The sequence below is a fragment of the Anabrus simplex genome, chromosome 8 (genome assembly GCF_040414725.1).
Source record: "Anabrus simplex isolate iqAnaSimp1 chromosome 8, ASM4041472v1, whole genome shotgun sequence".
Lineage (NCBI taxonomy): Eukaryota > Metazoa > Arthropoda > Insecta > Orthoptera > Tettigoniidae > Anabrus > Anabrus simplex.
This window is the reverse complement of record NC_090272.1, coordinates 122,018,286-122,036,707: the sequence shown is the minus strand read 5'-3', so window position 1 is coordinate 122,036,707 and position 18,422 is coordinate 122,018,286. Positions and strand designations below refer to the sequence as shown.

General features: G+C 42.3%; 1 protein-coding gene across 3 annotated transcripts in view; it reads left to right on the top strand.

Moving 5' to 3' along the window:
* Positions 1–18,422, top strand: part of LOC136878874 (uncharacterized) — a 105,542-nt gene that overhangs the window by 8,693 nt on the left and 78,427 nt on the right. For 2 of the 3 annotated variants that reach the window (XM_067152432.2, XM_068228826.1), the window contains exon 2: positions 9,494–9,849. Coding sequence is in view for 1 of the 3 variants with exons in the window: in XM_068228826.1 (XP_068084927.1) it covers positions 9,507–9,849 (343 nt within the window). In the remaining 2 variants the exon portion in view is untranslated. Of the gene's footprint in view, positions 1–5,858; positions 5,966–9,493; positions 9,850–18,422 lie in introns of all 3 variants that reach the window. The other variant, XM_067152433.2, reaches the window with a different exon arrangement.

Below are 18,422 nucleotides of genomic sequence, written 5' to 3'. Positions count from 1 at the left end.
AAAAATAGTAAATTTCTCCGTCATTTGAAGAGTAAGGTAAATTATGAACATAACAAAAGTTGTTTATAACGAAGAGACCTTTCACATACGGTCCACAGAGTTTACAGAAAATCAATAGTATAAGAGAAAATGGAGGAAAACCGTTGTGGTTTTCCTATAAAACCCCCGTCTATTCAAAAATTCTAAAATGATTTGCATATCGAAACCTTTCCCGGGATGAGTATACTCTAAATATGAAGTTTGGTTGAGATCTATCCAGCCGTTTCGACGTGATGGTGGAACAAACAAACAAACAAACAAACAAACAGACACGAAAAGTAAAAACCACCGATTCGGTCTTGAGTTGACCTAAAACGGATAGATATTTGAAAATTTGGCAAAACAAAAGGAATTACAGACAGCGGACCGCCTACAACTTTATTTATAAGACGTGTGATTTTCATACTTAGTCATGCAGCCAAGTTTGATTACTATCTGTCAAGTCCAGAGAGAATACACTTCATCTGATCATGGAAAAATTTTCTGTGCTACGCGTATATACTCTTTGATTCTCTGACACTCTCCAGCTTCTAAATATACCCAACAGATGGCAGAACGTTCCTAATAACTTACATGCTGCTAACAGAAACATCGACGTACGCAGACAGGAAGGTATCAAGTCGACTAGCCTTCTGTATGAGCATTACCAGGGACAATCTCTTGAAAAATTGGATGTCTACTTACCCGAACCAGAATTCAGCCATGCCAATTGTATGTTGCACTATCTCGGACAAGATCAGTTGAAAATTTTAAGATCCAGGTACCCCCAAGGTCGAGGAACAACGAATACTGTATGGAAAGAAGTGTTATAAACTAAATTACCGGTATTAAATGTTCATGAACTACTGGAAAGGGCAGGCAAAACAATATGACTACGACAGGCATATCATTGTAACGTTATTATTATTATTCTTATTATTATTATTATTCTTATTATTATTATTATTATTATTATTATTATTATTATTATTATTATTATTTGCAAGTTGCTTTACGTCGCACCGACACAGACAGGTCTTATGGCGACGATGGGACAGGAAAGGGCAAAGAGTGGGAAGGAAGCGGCCGTGGCCTTGTTAAGGTACAGCCCCAGCATTTGCCCGGAGTGAAAATGGGAAACCACGGAAAACCATCTTCAAGGCTGTCGACAGTGTGGTTCGAACCCACTATCTCCAGAAAACTGGATACTGGCCGCACTTTAGCGACTGCAGCTATCGAGCTCAGTTTTTTATTATTATTATTATTATTATTATTATTATTATTATTATTATTATTATTATTATTATATACGCCTCCGTAGCGTAATGGTTATCACTATTAGCTGCTGTCCTCCTGGGCCCGGGTTCGATTCCCTGTACTGCCAGAAATTTAAGAATGACGGGAGGGCTGGTATGTGTTTAAAATGGTACATGCAGTTCACCTCCATCGGGGGTGTGCCTGAAAAGAGCTGCACCACCTCGGGATGAGAACACGAGTTTACGTGTACGACTCGTTGGATGAATGGTCAGCATACTGGCCTTCGGTTCAAAGGGTCCCGGGTTCCATTCGTGGCCGGGTCAGGGATTTTAACCTTCATTGGTTAATTCCAGTAGCCCGGGGCTATACTGCTATTAATAAGAGTTGGTGTCTGACATTTCTTAGAGGGAGGTCCGTTTACTGCCTGCCGAGGCGGGATAAAGGGAGTGGCTGTGTGGTTGCCATGGAAACGAGGGTGGGCCAACTGCGGTTGCCATGGAGATAAAACTTCAGGGCAGCTCGTCTTGCTGGGAGTTGCCAAACCTCTTACTGTCACTGATAAGAACCTGATTGTATAAGAGTGATCGCAAATGGGACGACACCGCCTGGCCAGGTCGTCTACAACAGATCACAGCGGTCAGAATGAAGGAGGGAACAAGTGAGCCGGAAGCGAGGGGTAAGAGTATGTAGAAAGGAATGCTGAAACGTGGCAACATCGTGAAATGGCACGTGTAGTTCTCCTCCCTCCAACCTTACCTGTCAGACACCAACTTTAGTTAAGTCTAATATAGGTGTTTGTGCTGTCTCCAACATCCCTGCGACTCACACACCACACATAACACTATCCTCCACCACAATAACACACAGTTACCTACACATGGCAGGTGCCGCCCATCTTCATCGGAGAGTCTGCCTTACAAGGGCTTCTCTCTGCTAGAACTAGCCACACGAAATTATTTATTATTATTATTATTATTATTATTATTATTATTATTATTATTACAATGGGAGAGGGAGTTCTAAGGATTGTGTTAATTTATATTGGTTTGCGCGGAACATAAGAACGAATATAAATGTCATTTGTTCTGTTGTGGAGTTATGACAGAATAAAAACATTTGAAGTGTTCAGCAAGTTTTTTAACAGTTTTTCTTTACGTCGTGCGTCTCATGACGACGATGGCGTTGGAAAGGATTAGGAGTGGGAAGGAGGCTGTCGTGGCCTTAATTAAGGCACAGCTCCAGGATTTGCCTGGTGTGAAAATGGGAAACCACGGAAAACCATCTTTAGGCTGCCGACAGTGGGGGCCTGAACCCACACTGTCCCGATGCTCAACAAGTTTTGATGAAAAAATAAAAGAGTACCGGTATGTACACTCAACCACACAAAAAATGGCCGACAAAGAAATAATTTTAAACCTTCTGGAAACGCGAGGATCTTCGTAAACTGTGGATATCCAGTGATCGAAGAGATGATACTTGCAATCCTACCACCTGCACAATATGTTAATCCTATTTGAAACAAGAGGGTTTTGAAAGAAAGTTACCTTCTACAACGGCCATTTTTTTTTGTGATTGTGTGTACGTAGCGGGGTTGATTGGAAGAACGACGTCTAAGTAACATCCACCATACGAGCTAGGTTTGAAGGACCATAGTTTAGGATACCGATTTGCTACCAAAGAGATAGTCTTGAGTTAAAAACAAGCATACCTATTCATTTGCCTCATTTAAAAATGCTGTGCTCGCGGAGAAAGCCTGTTGGCCTATTTCCATTTTTTTTTTTAGAAGTTGATATTGATACCTCTGCTATTAATAATCTCGTACACTAATCTCAAAAGCAGTGGTGACCCAGATTCTAAAGAATAGTAATGGTACTGGAATTATCTGCAATAAGAATCTGTAGTCCTGTAGCGCCTTCATTCAGTAATGTATGAAGTAGAATCCAAACGTTCGGGGATTTAGTTCTTCTATGTCCTGGCATTTGTCCCATTTCACTTTGGATTGGATTTGACTGAACTTCCTGCAGGCCGTTATTTATAAAGGACTTCCAAGTTTGACGAGTTCTTCCTCGGACTCTCGGATGATTTCTTATCTCCATTACTGTCCAAATCATAACATGGTCTTCTGAGCCCTCCTGAAAATGGTTTTCCGTGGTTTCCCATTTTCACACCAGGCAAATGCTGGGGCTGTACCTTAATTAAGGCCACGGCCGCTTCCTTCCAACTCCTAGGCCTTTCCTATCCCATCGTCGCCATAAGACCTATCTGTGTCGGTGCGACGTAAAGCCCATAGCAAAAAAAAAAAGGTCTTCTGAGCTTCTCGTGACATGGATGTACCGTACCATCTTAGCGTGGCCTCGGAAAGTAAGTTTGTCAGCGATGGTCTTTGGAACTTTCTCGAATGTAGTCGTTTCTCACTTTGACCAATAGAGTGACTCCGCTAGTCCATCTCAGTGACGTGTACAACATTGCTGGTATTATTGCCGTTTTATAGCAAAGCAAAACAAAGTCCATGAAGGCCCTTGAAGGGTTGTAAGGTAAAGACTTCCACTATTCGTAACCTCGGCACTTGATGGGTTTAAAATATCCTCTTTCACAGTCTGACGAACATGATAACATGGTTAGCTCTACGCCCGGCCGTCTCTGTCCCCAGGAATTAACCTGGTTCTTACTTTTGGTTTAGGCTGGATGAACCTCACGGTCGGGTCATGTGCACCTCCGGGAATGGAAATCTCGTTTCTTAAATTTGTTGACTTCCTGACGGGGAAACAAACCCACGTCCTTCCGGTTGAACCGAGCACGCATTTACCGCCTCGGCCAGGTAGACTCTGCCGTGGTATATACTAGACCAGGGACGGCGAATCTGTGACACGCGAGCACAACTTCTGTAGCACGCCACATAACATACTAACATATGTGTATGTTTTCAACATGTAATAAATAGGTCGAAAATTTTGCAACATAGCATATGTTAACATTACGCTTTAATAAAGAAGTATGTCACAATTATTTCTATGGCCACATTTTTTACAAAGTTTATTAGGTTAAACCAAAAGTATATCTTATTCTTAAAATTGAGCTATTTTAAAAACGTAATTTTTAGTGATGTCCGCCTCTGTGGTGTAGTGGTTAGCGTGATTAGCTGCCACCCCTGGAGGTCCGGGTTCGATTCCCGGCTCTGCCACGAAATTTGAAAAAATGGTATGAGGGCTGGAAGGGGATCCACTCAGCCTCGGGAGGTCAACTGAGTAGAGGTGGGTTCGATTCCCACCTCAGCCATCCTGGAAGTGGTTTTGCGTGGTTTCCCACTTCCCCTCCAGGCAAATGCCGGGATGGTACCTCACTTAAGGCCACGGCCGCTTCCTTCCCTCTTCCTTGCCTATCCCATCCAATCTTCCCATCCCTCCACAAGGCTCCTGTTCAGCATAGCAGGTGAGGCCGCCTGGGCGAGGTACTGGTCACTCTCCACAGTTGTATCCCCCGACCTAAAGTCTGAAACTCCAGGACACTGCCCTTGAGGCGGTAGAGGTGGGATCCCTCGCTGAGTCCGAGGAAAAAACCGACCCTGGAGGGTACACAGATTAAGAAGAAGAATTTTCAGGGATGTTTGCAAATTAAAATCGTGAAACATTCATTCGAATGGATGTATATATTTTATGTAACATAATACCTAAATGAAGTCAAATTAGGGATTAATGATGATTTTAAAGAAAAGTAAACGATGGCACACTAGACAGTGAAATGTAATAAACAAGACTTCAGTTGACAAACTAGTTGGAAAAGGTTTGCCATCCCCGGTCTAGATCGTTTGTTCTTTATACTAAACCCATGACCTTTGTGCCCTAAGAATATTATGTATTAAATTGTCAATTGGATAAGAAGTTCGATTCTTGATAGCACGGAATTGACACGTGGCGAGGGGGTGGTTGCCTTCTGTCCCACGCTCTGGGATACGTGACGTCATTCGCACGTGTCAACGGCGGAAGAATCTTAAGTCATTTTGTGAACTATTTCAGAAGAGCGCGTGTGTATGGCGTGCCCAAGCCAAGTCGAAAAAATAGTGCCTATCAAATGAGGTCATTTATCCAGCTAATTGAACATGTATAAATTTTAAATGTCCATGAACACTACCGCCGGAAATGTAGAAAGTATGTAGTCACCTTCAGAACTCTTGTAATTACAGTTTAGTTAAGTCAGAAAAGTTACCGAAATTTTCTTGGCGGCAAGGGGAGATGCCCGGAGAGAGGGGGAAGTTTCTATAAATATGAAGGGACGCCATGACGAAGCCCCCTGCATTTTGTATCACAAGGCTGAAGACAGAGGGTTGAGCTGCTCTGTAAAAGCGAACGACAAATGTAGACTAAGTCCAACCAACAGATTTTAGCCATTGTGGCTGGAGTCTTGACTCCATGTGGAGATAGTTTTTCTTGAGTGGAAATAATTGTACCAAAAGGACGGTCAAGGGACCGAAATAATTGGTAGTAGATAAAGAAAGTAATTCGTATGCGGAAATAATTACAGTCCATCGTGTGTGCTCAACAAGAACAGGTGAAGGGCATTTTCTTTTATTTATGCTTTATTTCCAGGAAACCGGAAGAATAAAATGATCTGTACAGCCAAAAATGTAAAAATGGCTAAATAAAAATGCCAGGGTCACAGGTGAGCCCAATGATGAACGATGGCATAACTTAAGGTATGTGACTTACCATCTTACCACCTATTATATCTTGTTTCATGATGTCTAAAATATGTGTAATTGAATGGAGTATATACGACGCAATTGGTCGCCCCTATGTGGTTTTTGTAAATGTCAGAATACGACGAAAAAGGGTCATTTGTTTTATTTTCCACTTGGATAAATTTTTGAAGTCTTGCGAGTGCCGTATGATGTAAAAAGTTATTAAATAGGTTTACGAAGTGATATCATGTCCAACGTAGATTGTCATTTCCGTGTGTTTATTGCCTATATTTTGTGATGTCAAATTAAGATGGTCATTCGACATAAAATTTTTCTGTCTGAATTTTGACGTAAATAATATAAGAAATCCATAGTTACCCATTTTCAATCGAGTGGAAGCGCGCCGTCGGGTGAGAGTATAGAGTGATGAATTTGGTCACGGAGTGAAACGTTTTTCTAGGCCCATTTAAACTGTGTCTGACTGACAATAAAAAAAAAGATTTTGTAGAATTTTTCAGTCATTTCGTGAAAATCCAGTTATTGAAATACGATATCATTTTATGCGAAGTTATTCATTATTAAAGCACTGTGCATTATTAGACGTCGTGGATTCTAGTAAGGATTTTATTCCAGTTCTTTTGTCAGTGATAGTCGTGAGTTTGGATGAACAGAGGTTAGTTTTGTCGTGTGAGTCGAGATGAGATTTATGAATCAGGTTGGAGACCTGTCAATGAAGCCGGGACTTGTGGAAGCCCGAGGAAGATTTTATAATGTTGGGAATGGAAAGCAATACACAAGAATCCGCGCCGGTATTAATTTGCGACGTGTATAATTATTGTGGGCATTTTGAAGTCTAATCTATGTGCATTTTGTTGGTTAGAAATATCGTATTTGTTTAATTATGTCGGCAGAGTTTAAAGGTTGCATTCTGAGAGGCCAGTTAGGTAGAACGACCAGATGTCTCATATCACTGCCAAGCGGGCATGGGGCGAAATGCCGTCAGCTGATAGGGGTTCGCCGCTGGGATAACGGAACAGGCAGAGTGTGTTACGCATTGAACTGAGATTGCATTTCTCGGCAAGGGATAACGTTAAATGTTGGATTTAGTTGAAATTTTCATCTGGGAATAACGTGTGTGTTATTAGATACTGTAAATGTGTTTAATTGGGAACGTAATGTGCATTTGAGACCACGAACTTAGAATATAATGAACAAGATTAGCCAAATTCAGGGTTGTCCAAAATATAGAGCGATGGTAGTGTTGATTGTTTGTCTGTGAGGGGTGCGCAAACTTTATAAAATGTTATAACGAGATATGACATCGTAATTGGCTTACATTATACGGTGAATTACTTTGGTTTGTACGTAGATTATTAGGGTTATCCAAGTGTTAATAATGGCTAGGGTTAGATTAGATTTAAAGTGTGAGTTAATGAAACAAGATATAAACTGGACATGAATGATGTAATAGTTCTTTTCCAGCTATCGGAATCAACAGATAAACATTACAGGATTAAAAATTTTACGTCACAATTGCGTAGGAATTTGTGAAGAAACCGTTAGTCCGCGGAGATAGAATTTGTTGTCCTTTACGATTTCATTAAATCATTTAAATTTATTTAATTATTAAATTCAGTGAAAACCGCATTTTGAAATAACTTTAAATCAAGCGAATAACTTGGAGATGCATTCTGGAAATCTTAGTTTGTTTTCTGGGGAATGTGTAAATGTTAACATAACGATTAAGGGGACATATCAGAAGGTAATGGATTTTACAGCCACAAAGTATTGTGAGCGTTGCTATTGTTGTATTATTTAACTTTGATTGATTGAGCAGTGAATGTGCTGGGGATAGTAAAGTGGAAACTTTGGTCATCAACCGATGTAACTTAATTGTGTTTAGCCTTCAGCTTAGAAACTTGGATGGTCAGGGGTCATCAACCTCAGTGACTTAGATTAGGGTCATATGCCACTGTAGCATCATTTTCCTTGCGGTCATCATCCACAATGACTTTAAAATAACTTAGAAGTTTAGATGTCGGTCCATGACATAGTCGCAGGTCACATCGATTCAATTAAGGGTCCATGCCGTATAACCACTGTGTGGCACACACCGATTGGACTGCCTTAATTATACCCAGAGTCCAGAGTTCGTGTTACGAGGTCTGGACCATAAAGAATCACTATGATGGTACAGTACATGTAGTCTCACATGGAAGCCGAATTTAAGGATTTCCAGACTTTCCTTTCTTTAATTAATAATTGAGACAATGGTTTCTAGTAAGGATGCCCATCAGACAGTTACGTCAAAGGCTCACACCAGTGTTCTGACCCTCTATGTGAAATAATTGTGGTGTCCACTGGACACAATTGAGTTAAATGATACCGTTAATAAAGCAGGAATGCTACATGAAACACTTGAAAACATTTTTTAAACAAACCTTTCATTTGAGTAGATAGATTAGAATTACTGGACGCTACCTTTACCTCTGCAAGTGACGAAGAACCCGATACGGTCCAAGAGACAGACCTCATGAACTTTGCTGATAGGTAAGAAAGGTAGGTATCCTTCGGTATGGACCAAAAGGGTTCAATACCTAGTATAGTTCCTTACCGTCACAAAGGATCAGCTGTGTTTCTAGACTTCAACTGACACACCTGTCCCCTCCAGACTACCGCCTCGAGTATTTGTTGGATATTTCCTCATTATCGCACTGTTAGCCTGGATATCCTCTAATTAAGTATTTAAAAAATTCATTTCACACCCTGAATGGGGTACGGCGGGCCTCTTGGAGGGTAACGCCCTCTCTTAGAGATTTGGGACGATAAAGGTGATGTATGGAGAAGGTGAGGGGGTTGGCTGCCGTGGTCTGTACTAGGTACTGTCCCGATATTCATCCTAGTGCAGGAGAATGGAAAGCCACGTGAAACCATTGTCACGACACCCGACGGTAAGGACCAATCCTTTTCCGTCTCCCGAATGCAGAGATGCAAAGCCACGGTAGAACCATGGCCACCCCACCTCAGGTTGGTTGTGCAGAACTGTCCGACCACGGACCAGCTGAAGCCTACACTGCACCCACCGACGACTCTCTAAGGTAGTATGAGTAGTAGTAGTAGTAGTAGTAGTAGTAGTAGTAGTAGTAGTAGTAGTAGTAGTAGTAGTAGTAGGTACTGAGCTCGATAGCTGCGGTCGCTTAAGTCCGGCCAGTATCCAGTAATCGGGAGATAGTGTGTTGGAGCCCCACTGTCGGCAGCCCTGAAGATGGTTTTCAGTGGTTTCCCATTTTCACACCAGGCAAATGCCGGGGCTGTACCTTAATTACGGCCACGGCCGCTTCCTTCCAATTCTCAGGCCTTTTCTATCCCATCGTCGCCATAAGGCATATCTGTGTCGGTGCGACGTAAAGCAAGTAGCAAAATAGTAGTAGTAGTACAACTTACGCTTCCTTTTATACGTAGAATACCGTACTAATAAGTCTATACTTACAGACCAGAAACCTTATTGTTTTTTAATACATCACTGTAATTATGTGATTCCAGGTTGACGGAAACAATGAAGATCAGTCCTCAGCTTCTGGACATCCCTGTAGACCACATTCTGCGGATTCTCCTCGCTTTGCTGTCAGTCGTCTTCTCCTTTCTCAGTCTAGTATCTGACTTCGTCAATCTAGGACCTCTTCCAGAAGTACTAATGCTGTCCCTGACCATCACAAAGGTGGCTTTCTTTGATGCGATTAACATCATCTTAATCATTTTCCGCTTGCCCCAGAAAAAGAAGAAGAAGAAGAATGCTCCACCACAAAGTCCACCACTTTCGAAGGAGAAGCAAAAGACGCACTTCTGGCATAATCCGAAGATTCGCGAAAGCTACCTGCAGATCATGGACGATACACTTGGTGAGTACATCATCACTATTTCTTTCCACCTACGACGATTTTCATGGGTTCAAGCCCACCTGGTGGCTAGGACCGTTGAAGCGTCAAGTTTATCTGGTCTGACACTGTGGTTAGCCGGTTCGAGTCCCACTGGCGAAGAAACAAATCACTATCAGAACGTTGGTCGGCAGGTTAGGAGAACTGGTGGTATACAATTTCTAAACACCAGATTGCGTGCCAAAAGCCTGGATTCGGTTTCAAACCTCTCCCCAGTGCTCATATGGAGTGAGACCATATGAAGCTCTTGATGGTGATTCGTCCACCTGTCAGCTTGCATTCGGGAGACAGTGGGTTCGAACCCTACTGTCGGCAGCCATGAAAATTATTTTCAATAGTTTCCCATGTTCACACCAGGCAAATGCTTAAGGCCGCGGTCACTTCCTTCCCAACCCTAGACTTTCTTATCCGGTCGTCGCCATAACACCTATCTGTGTCAGTGCGACATAAAGCAAATTGTGAAATTTAAAAGATTCGACCGTCGGGCGTATAGACTTGAGTAGACTCCTAGGTGTTACTCCACACGAGTAGGCTGTGTGCCGCCACCACGTTTCACCCTCTCCCTGCCTCATTACCATCATCGTCACTCCCATCGATACTAGTATAAGTGAGCGTACACTTCGTGACGCCAACCCTATGTGAATGGATGTGTACGCTATTGCCTGTTTCAGTGGTGGTTTGCAGTGAGTTGTGTTATCTGAATATGAAGAAGAACACAAACGCGCAGACCCAGAGCCAGACGAATTAATGATAAGCAGCTAAAATTCACGGCCCGGTTGGAAATCGAACACGGGGCGTTCTGAACTGAAGGCTATTACGCTAACCATTCAGCCAAGGAGTACGGTACTAAACTTCTGCCACCATAAGAACATACAAAAACATTTCTCAACGTATGTAAAACATTTATTTAGATATTATCGGATGACTACACTGCGGCAAGTGGCAGTGTCCGTCGTCTGAAAAATTTGATATAGTGTACCTGACGTATTCTGATGACATATCAATATACCGGGCGAATTGGCCTTGCGGTTAGGGGCACGCGGCTGTGAGCTTGCATCCGAGAGATAGTGAGTTCGAATCCCACTGTCGGCAGCCCTGAAGGTGGTTTCCCGTGGTTTCTCATTTTCACACCAAGCAAATGCCGGGGCTGTACCTTAATTAAGGCCACGGCCGCTTCCTTTTAACTCCTAGGTCTTTCCTATCCCATCGTCGCCATAAGACCTGTCTGTGACGGTGCTGCGTAAAGCAACTAGCAAAAAAAAAAAAAAAAAAAAAAAAAGACATAGCAATAATAACAAAAAGTGAATATTGCCTCGAGTTAGTTATGCCGAATATGGAAGTCAAATTCTCTAGTTACTTCCTTTCCTTATCTCTTCCTTTCTTACTCAGTTTACCCTCCAGCGTTGGTTTTTCCTCGGACTCAGCGAGGGATCCCATCTCTACCGACTCTAGGGAAGTGTCCTGGAGCGTGAGACTTTGGATCGGGGATACTACTGGGGAGGAGAACCAGTACCTCGTCCATGCGGCCTCTCTTGCTATGCTGAACAGAGGCCTTACGTGGGTTGGGAAGACTGGAAGGGACAGGCAAGGAATAGGGAAGAAGTGGCCGTGGTATTAAGTTACGTACCATACCGACATTTGTTTGTCCTATTCAGCCCTACTTCATGAAAATTAATGCTGGTAAAACTTCTTTCTTTCTTTCTTTCTTTCTTTCTTTCTTTCTTTCTTTCTTTCCTAATTCGTTTACCCTCCAGGGTTGGTTATTCCCTCGGACTCGGTGAGGGAAGGAAGCGGCCTGGAGGAGAAGTGGGAAACCTCGGAAAACCACTTCGAGGATGGCTGAGATAGGAACCAAACCCCTCTCTACTGAGTTGACCTCCCGAGGCTGAGTGGACCCCGTTCCAGCCCTCGCTCCACTTTTCAAATTTCGTGGCAGGGTCGAGAATCGAACCCGAACCTCCGGGGGTGGCAACTAATCACACTAACCATTACACCACAGAGGCGGACACTGATGTATTGTATGGAACAAACTTACGCTTCCAGGTTGTAATCACAAATTACTCTATCTTCTATGGTAATGATCGAGCTGCTAGCAGTCAGGACCTGAGTAAGACTGAAAGTTGTGTGGTTACAGGATTATTGTCATCTTATGCCAGCACTACTCACCAGTTTTCTTCCGCCCGCATTGGACTTCTACATTCTACACTACTTCGCTCTGTTCGCCTGCACAACTTGCCACTACTGAATGTGGGACCTCACTGATGCCACTCTTCCTGACGTCAGACACGGTGACTCAGTGCTTTACGATCTACCATATTCTAGATCTTTCGATGCTCCTACCTACCCCTTATTTATCTTACCCCTCAAATAGGACAAGCTTGCCTCCATTCTTCAGTCCTTTGTTCAAGGAGGAAAAATGAAATGGCGTTTGGCTTTTAGTGGCGGAAGTGTCCGAGGACATATTCGGCTCGCCAGGTGCAGGTCTTCTGATGTGACACCCGTAGGCGACCTGCACGTCGTGATGGGGATGAAATGATGATGAAGACGACACATACACCCAGCCCCCGTGCCCGCGAAATAAACCAATGATGGTTAAAATTCCCGACCCTGCCGGGAATGGAACCCGGGGCCCCTGTGACCAAAGGCCAACACGCTAACCATTTAACAACGGAGCCGGATTTCGATGAGGAAGTGGAGTCAAACTAAATCTCGGAGCACCGGGCGAGTTTGCCGTGCGATTTGCGGCGCGCAGCTGTGAGCTTGCATCCGGGAGATAGTGGGTCCGAACCCCACTCTCGGCAGCCCTGAAGATGGTTTTCCGTGGTTTACCATTTTCAAACTAGGCAAATTCTGTGGTTGTACTTTAATTAAGGCAATGGTCCCTTCCTTCTCACTCCTAGCCCATTCCTATACCAGCGTCGCCGTAAGACCTATCTGTGTCGGTGCGACGTAAAGGAAATTGTAAAAAATAAAAATAACAAATTTTAAAAATCTGTAACTGGTTATGTCTGATTCAACGACTGTCTGTTAAGAGGAAAGAGAATGAGAGAAAGACTTTTAATATTCTAATAGTTCTGTGGGTTAAAATGCAAGTTTGTGTTCGGTATTCATTCATTCATTCATGGCGTGTGTTAAGAATTTTGAACTTTGTGCTAAGACATAAAGATAGCTAGCGGAATTTGGCTATGCAGCATGGTAAAGCGTACTTTTACTCATCACTCAGGTGAACTTCATTGTTTCTAGAATTTATTCTGCGAGTATTATTACTTCAATGTTTTATTTTGAACAACACCAATGTAAACATACGTTTGATTATTAGAATAATCATTTTATTGCTTTTTACGTCAACGCTAACTACTGTTACGATTTTCGGTAACACCGACGTACCGAAAATTTTCCCACAATTCTTTCACATGCCAGTGAATTTATCGACACGGGGCTGACGTATTTGGACTTCGAAGGCCAGCGCTCTACCGTGCGAGCTACTCAGCCCGACTTGGATGTAGAAGGATCACAATTGTTACAGAATCTCTCATGGTAACCTGTAGTTAACTGTATTTAATTTCTTTTCACTTCTCAGACTGTTTCAGTCTACGTTTATGCTTACGCGTGTGACATAATTTTGACGTATGACTTTTCCTTGCCCTATTCCTTGCTTAACTAAGAGTCAACTTCTTCTGTTAGCACTCTTTTTAGACTTTGCCATTAATAAATTTAGATTTAATGTATTCTTTCTGCCTGCTGTCATTTCTTGATGGATACAGTACTTTTGTATCCATCTCTTGGCACAGGCCGGAGTAAAGTGTAGCTTCCACCAAAGTCCCAGTCTCATCCATGGCTGTGACAATATGGACGTTGCTGGGGTATGGGTAGTGCTGAGTAATGACATTCAGAGCACGACTAGTGCATCTGAGTGTTATGAAAGGTGCTGCTCATAGGGTCAGTCGTGATGCAATAGTACTTTCTGACCCAGTGAGGAAAGCAATGGCAAACTACCTCACTCCTCATCTTGCCTAGTATGCCCCATTTTGGTGCTGCCATTGGTTTTTGGGGTTTCTTTATAACCGCATAACCTTTGGTGGTGCTATTTGAGGATCCAACCAGCCTCTGGGCTGATGACATAACAGACAATGTATTCTTGGACAAACTGTGTAAAGATCCCAAGCACTGGTTCCATCTACTGTATCTTACGGTTAAATCTAAAGATTTGGTAATGTGTTCGTTCTCTAAATATTAGGAAGGATTATTTTATTACTACATGTATAACATCTCTACATTGTACTTCACCAAAGAAAGCTATTGTAACTCTCAACCGTTTCCCTTACGGCAGAGTTTCTCAAACTATTATGCTATTGTGTCTTTCACTCATGGCTAAAAGTTCAATGTAGCCCTACGAAAAATCCCTAAATGATACGTTTAAAAACTATGAGTACGTGACTAATTATTAAGGCATTTCAAATGTATTATAAACCATTATTTTAAATACACATCGTAAGTAACAGAGTGTGAAATTAAATACATTTTTATTATAACCCATCACAAGAAATTGAGTAGTTTATGCCTGTATCAAGTATAATACATTGACAAAAGAGTAACACAGAATACCCTGTTTGTCTGAAAGTTTCATAAAAAGCTAGATTTTAGCCTCAATATCAAATTAATTAATAAAGATGAAAAGTTTCTGTCTTAATTCTGGAATTCAGACATTGCGAACCATCAACATTTCAATAGGATGGGTGTGTCTCCATGGCGTGGCACAGTTTTCTGATGTTACGTAGTCCAGGTGAAACTTGTAAGCGAAGCGTGGCTCCGTAAATACATAGGCCTACTTAACTGCCTTCTTATTTATTTCCATATTTCATTTTTTCTTCATTTTTCCCCTGAAGGTTGCTCGCGAACCCCACTAAAAGCCTCAGGCGTATCCCTAGCGGTACCCATACCACAGTTTGAGAACCACTACCTTATGATACTGTTTGCCCATCTTGATCTGACTAAACACAACAACCATTGTTTGCTCTCTTGTTATTGCTCCAGGACATGTCTAATCTGGCATTAAATATTAAGAAATTCCATCAGTAGCGTACACTGATCAAGGCTATCGGTGAAGCCCAAACCTCAAGTGAGAACGATGGAAATCTGAAGCACATTACAATTACAGTGTTCCATTTACAAAACTTGAAAGCAATGGGAGAAAACGTCGCACGTATTTCTGGGAGGAAGGCATCGGAGACTGATCTTGCAGCCAAGGCGCTGAGTCCCTCTCCCCTCGACTCACCTCACACGGCTTTCTGCTGAATGTCCGATAAGTGCTAGGCTTCGCCCCGTTAGATCGCCACTGCTAACGAACAACCCTGTATTCCTCATCGTATATACTTCCTGACCTCACACTTCTGACTTTTATATATAACAGACTGCTAGTATTTCACTCCCGTTTACTTCTACATCCTTGTAAGGAGACACAACAGAGCTGCTGTTGTAGGAGCAATATAGTTTTATTTTTATAAAGGTAGATCTGCTAAAATGAAATGCAATATTTCAGGTTTAGTTTTCTCTTTTGTCGGTTGGAATCGAACCCGTGATCATGGGTCGGACACCACCGATTGAACGATGGGTACGACCGCTGGTACTGGCAAAGCAGTGAAAACCACAATTTTAATTTAATAATAATAATAATAATAATAATGCATGGCATTTCTATAGGCTTGCTGGTGACCTAATGAGAGTGAAATGAATGGCGAAGACGTCATAAACATCCAGTCCCAAAGCCGGGGGAATTAAGAGTAGGAGGGAGTTAATTCTGAGAATTGAACCGGGGCCATCGGACCAAAGACAAGCATTCCATCCATTTAGTCACAAAGCCGGACTTTAATTTTTAAAACCTTAGGCTACCTTCTCCACTGATCAGGTGTTTAGTATTGACAATAGCAAGGCCAGGGTAGTAGCATGTGAAACAGGCTTGACAACAAAGCAGGCTACTCCGTTGGCTATTGGCTGCAATTCAAAACGCTTAGAGGCTTGACGTTCACTAAACCAGTTATCAAGAAGGGGTAACCTAAGTTTATTGGTAGGCCACGTCTTGATCCCAGCATACGCCACTGAATTCCAAGCATGTTTTTTTTTCTTTTTCTTTTTTTTTTGCTAGTGGCTTTACGTCGCACCGACACAGATAGGTCTTATGGCGACGATGGGACAGGAAATGCCTAGGAGTGGGAAGGAAGCGGCCGTGGCCTTAATTAAGGTACAGCCCCAGCATTTGCCTGGTGTGAAAATGGAAAACCACGGAAAACCATCTTCAGGGCTGCCGACAGTGAGATTCGAACCCACTGTCTCCCGGATGCAAGCTCACAGCCGCGCGCCCCTAACTGCACGGCCAACTCACCCGGTTCCAAGGATGTTAAGAGATTTTAATCTTGAATACATGAGTTGTTGAGCAATTCGGGATGATTGCAATCTCCTAATGATCCTCCCCATTTTCCGTTTTCACTGTGTCTTGTCAAATGTCCACGGCAATTTTTTCGGAAAACCCAGCTCAGAGCTTCATGTGTGCTGTCACTCCGTCTAGCGGGATAGTCGCTCCACTGTATTTTGTACTTCTTTTGACATGTCGTCGTTGCGCCTGCCAAAACCGCTATGTGATAATATTTTTGGAGAAATACTGACCCGCAGCACATGTTATGAAGAGAGAGAGAATCTTAACAATTGTCGTACGATAGTGAACCTTAGATGACAGAACCCTACCAGCCAAAGCTCTAAGATATAAAATATTTCACGTAGTGTTTTTTTCAGGCGCAACGACGATATGTGTTCCTTTATCTACGCTGAGCTCAGAGTCGTCACTATGCAAACTAGCGCCTCATAATCTTGTGCCTAGATATCTCTACGACATACTAGACCCGATTGATGAAAGGTGGGAGTACAATAATGCAAACAAAATGAAGAAGGCAGAAAAGAATACGGACGACTAAACAATGGTAGAAAGTGCAGGACAGATAAGGACGAATGTCCGAAAGAGAAGTGTAAAGATGTTTAAGGTTGTATGGTTATCGGAAAGGAAAATCAGGAAGTGTTTGTAGAAAGGAAAACTAGCTGTATGAATATTACGAGCTTAGATGGAAACCACTTCTAGGGAAAGAAGAGAAGGCAGAATAGTGGCAAAGACATATTAAAAAAGCAAGGGAAGGAAGTAGAAGATAAGGTTCTGAAACAAGAAGATGCTATTGATGCTGATGAAAGGGGAGACTCAATCTTGAGATTAAAATTCAAGTGAGCTTTGAGAGACCTACATAAGAATAAGGCACGTAGAATTGGCGATATATCCTCAGAATTACTGACTGCCTTAGGAGAAACCAGCATGGCGAGGTTATGCCATTTTGTGTGTGAGATATATGAATTACTGACTGCCTTAGGAGAAACCAGCATAGCGAGATTAAGCCATTTTGTGTGTGAGATATATGGTACAGCAGAAGTGCCATCCCATTTTTATCAAGAATCTTGATATACCTGTTCCCAAAATAGCAGGTGTTGACAAGAGTGAAAACTACTGCATCCTCATTTTAGTATTTCACGCTCTTAAAATGCTAACACGTATTATTTACAGAAGAATAGAAAGGCAATTTGAAGCTGAGCTGGGAGAAGATCAGTTTGGCCTCAGAAGAAGTGCAGGAACACGCGAAGCAATCCTGGATTCACGTCTGAGGGTCGAGTTAAGAAGGACAAGCCCAGTCACATAGCATTCGTAGATCTAGCAAGGTATTCGATAACGATGATTAGCCCAAACCTATTTGAGATTTCTAAAGGCGATCGCAATCAGATACCAAGAACGAATTATTATCTACAGTTTGTAAAAGAAGTCAGTCATCAGTGATAAGAATCAAGATGTACGAAAAGGAATCAGCAATCCAGAAAGAAGTGAGGCAAGGCTGCAGTTTGTTCCTTCTCCTTTTCAACGTTTACATACAACAGGTGGTAACGGAAATGAAAGAGGAATTTGGAGAAGAAAACACAAGTGAAGGAGAGGAAATCAAAATTTAAATTTGCCGATGATTTTGTTATTTTATCTGATTCTGCGGAATATCTAGAGAAATTGGTGAACGGTACGGTTAGTCTTGGAGAAGGAGCACGCCATGAAAGTAAATAAATCCATATCAGAAATAATGGAGCGCAGTCGAATGAAGGCAGGTGATGCAGGAAATATTAGATTAAGAAATGTCTACATGGAAGTCAATGAATATTGTTACTTGGGTAACAGAATAACTAACAATGGCAGAAGTAATGAGGACATAAAATGCAGACTAGCACAAGCAAGGAAGGCCTTTCTTAATAAACGAACTTTGCTCACTTCAAGCATTGATAGAGATTTTTTCTTCTTCCTTATTATTTTTTTTTTGCTTTACGTCGCACCGACACAGATAGGTCTTATGGCGACGATGGGATGGTAAAGGCCTAGGAATGGTAAGGAAGCGGCCGTGGCCTTAATTAAGGTACAATCCCAGCATTTCCTGGTGTGAAAATGGGAAACCACGGAAAACTATCTTTAG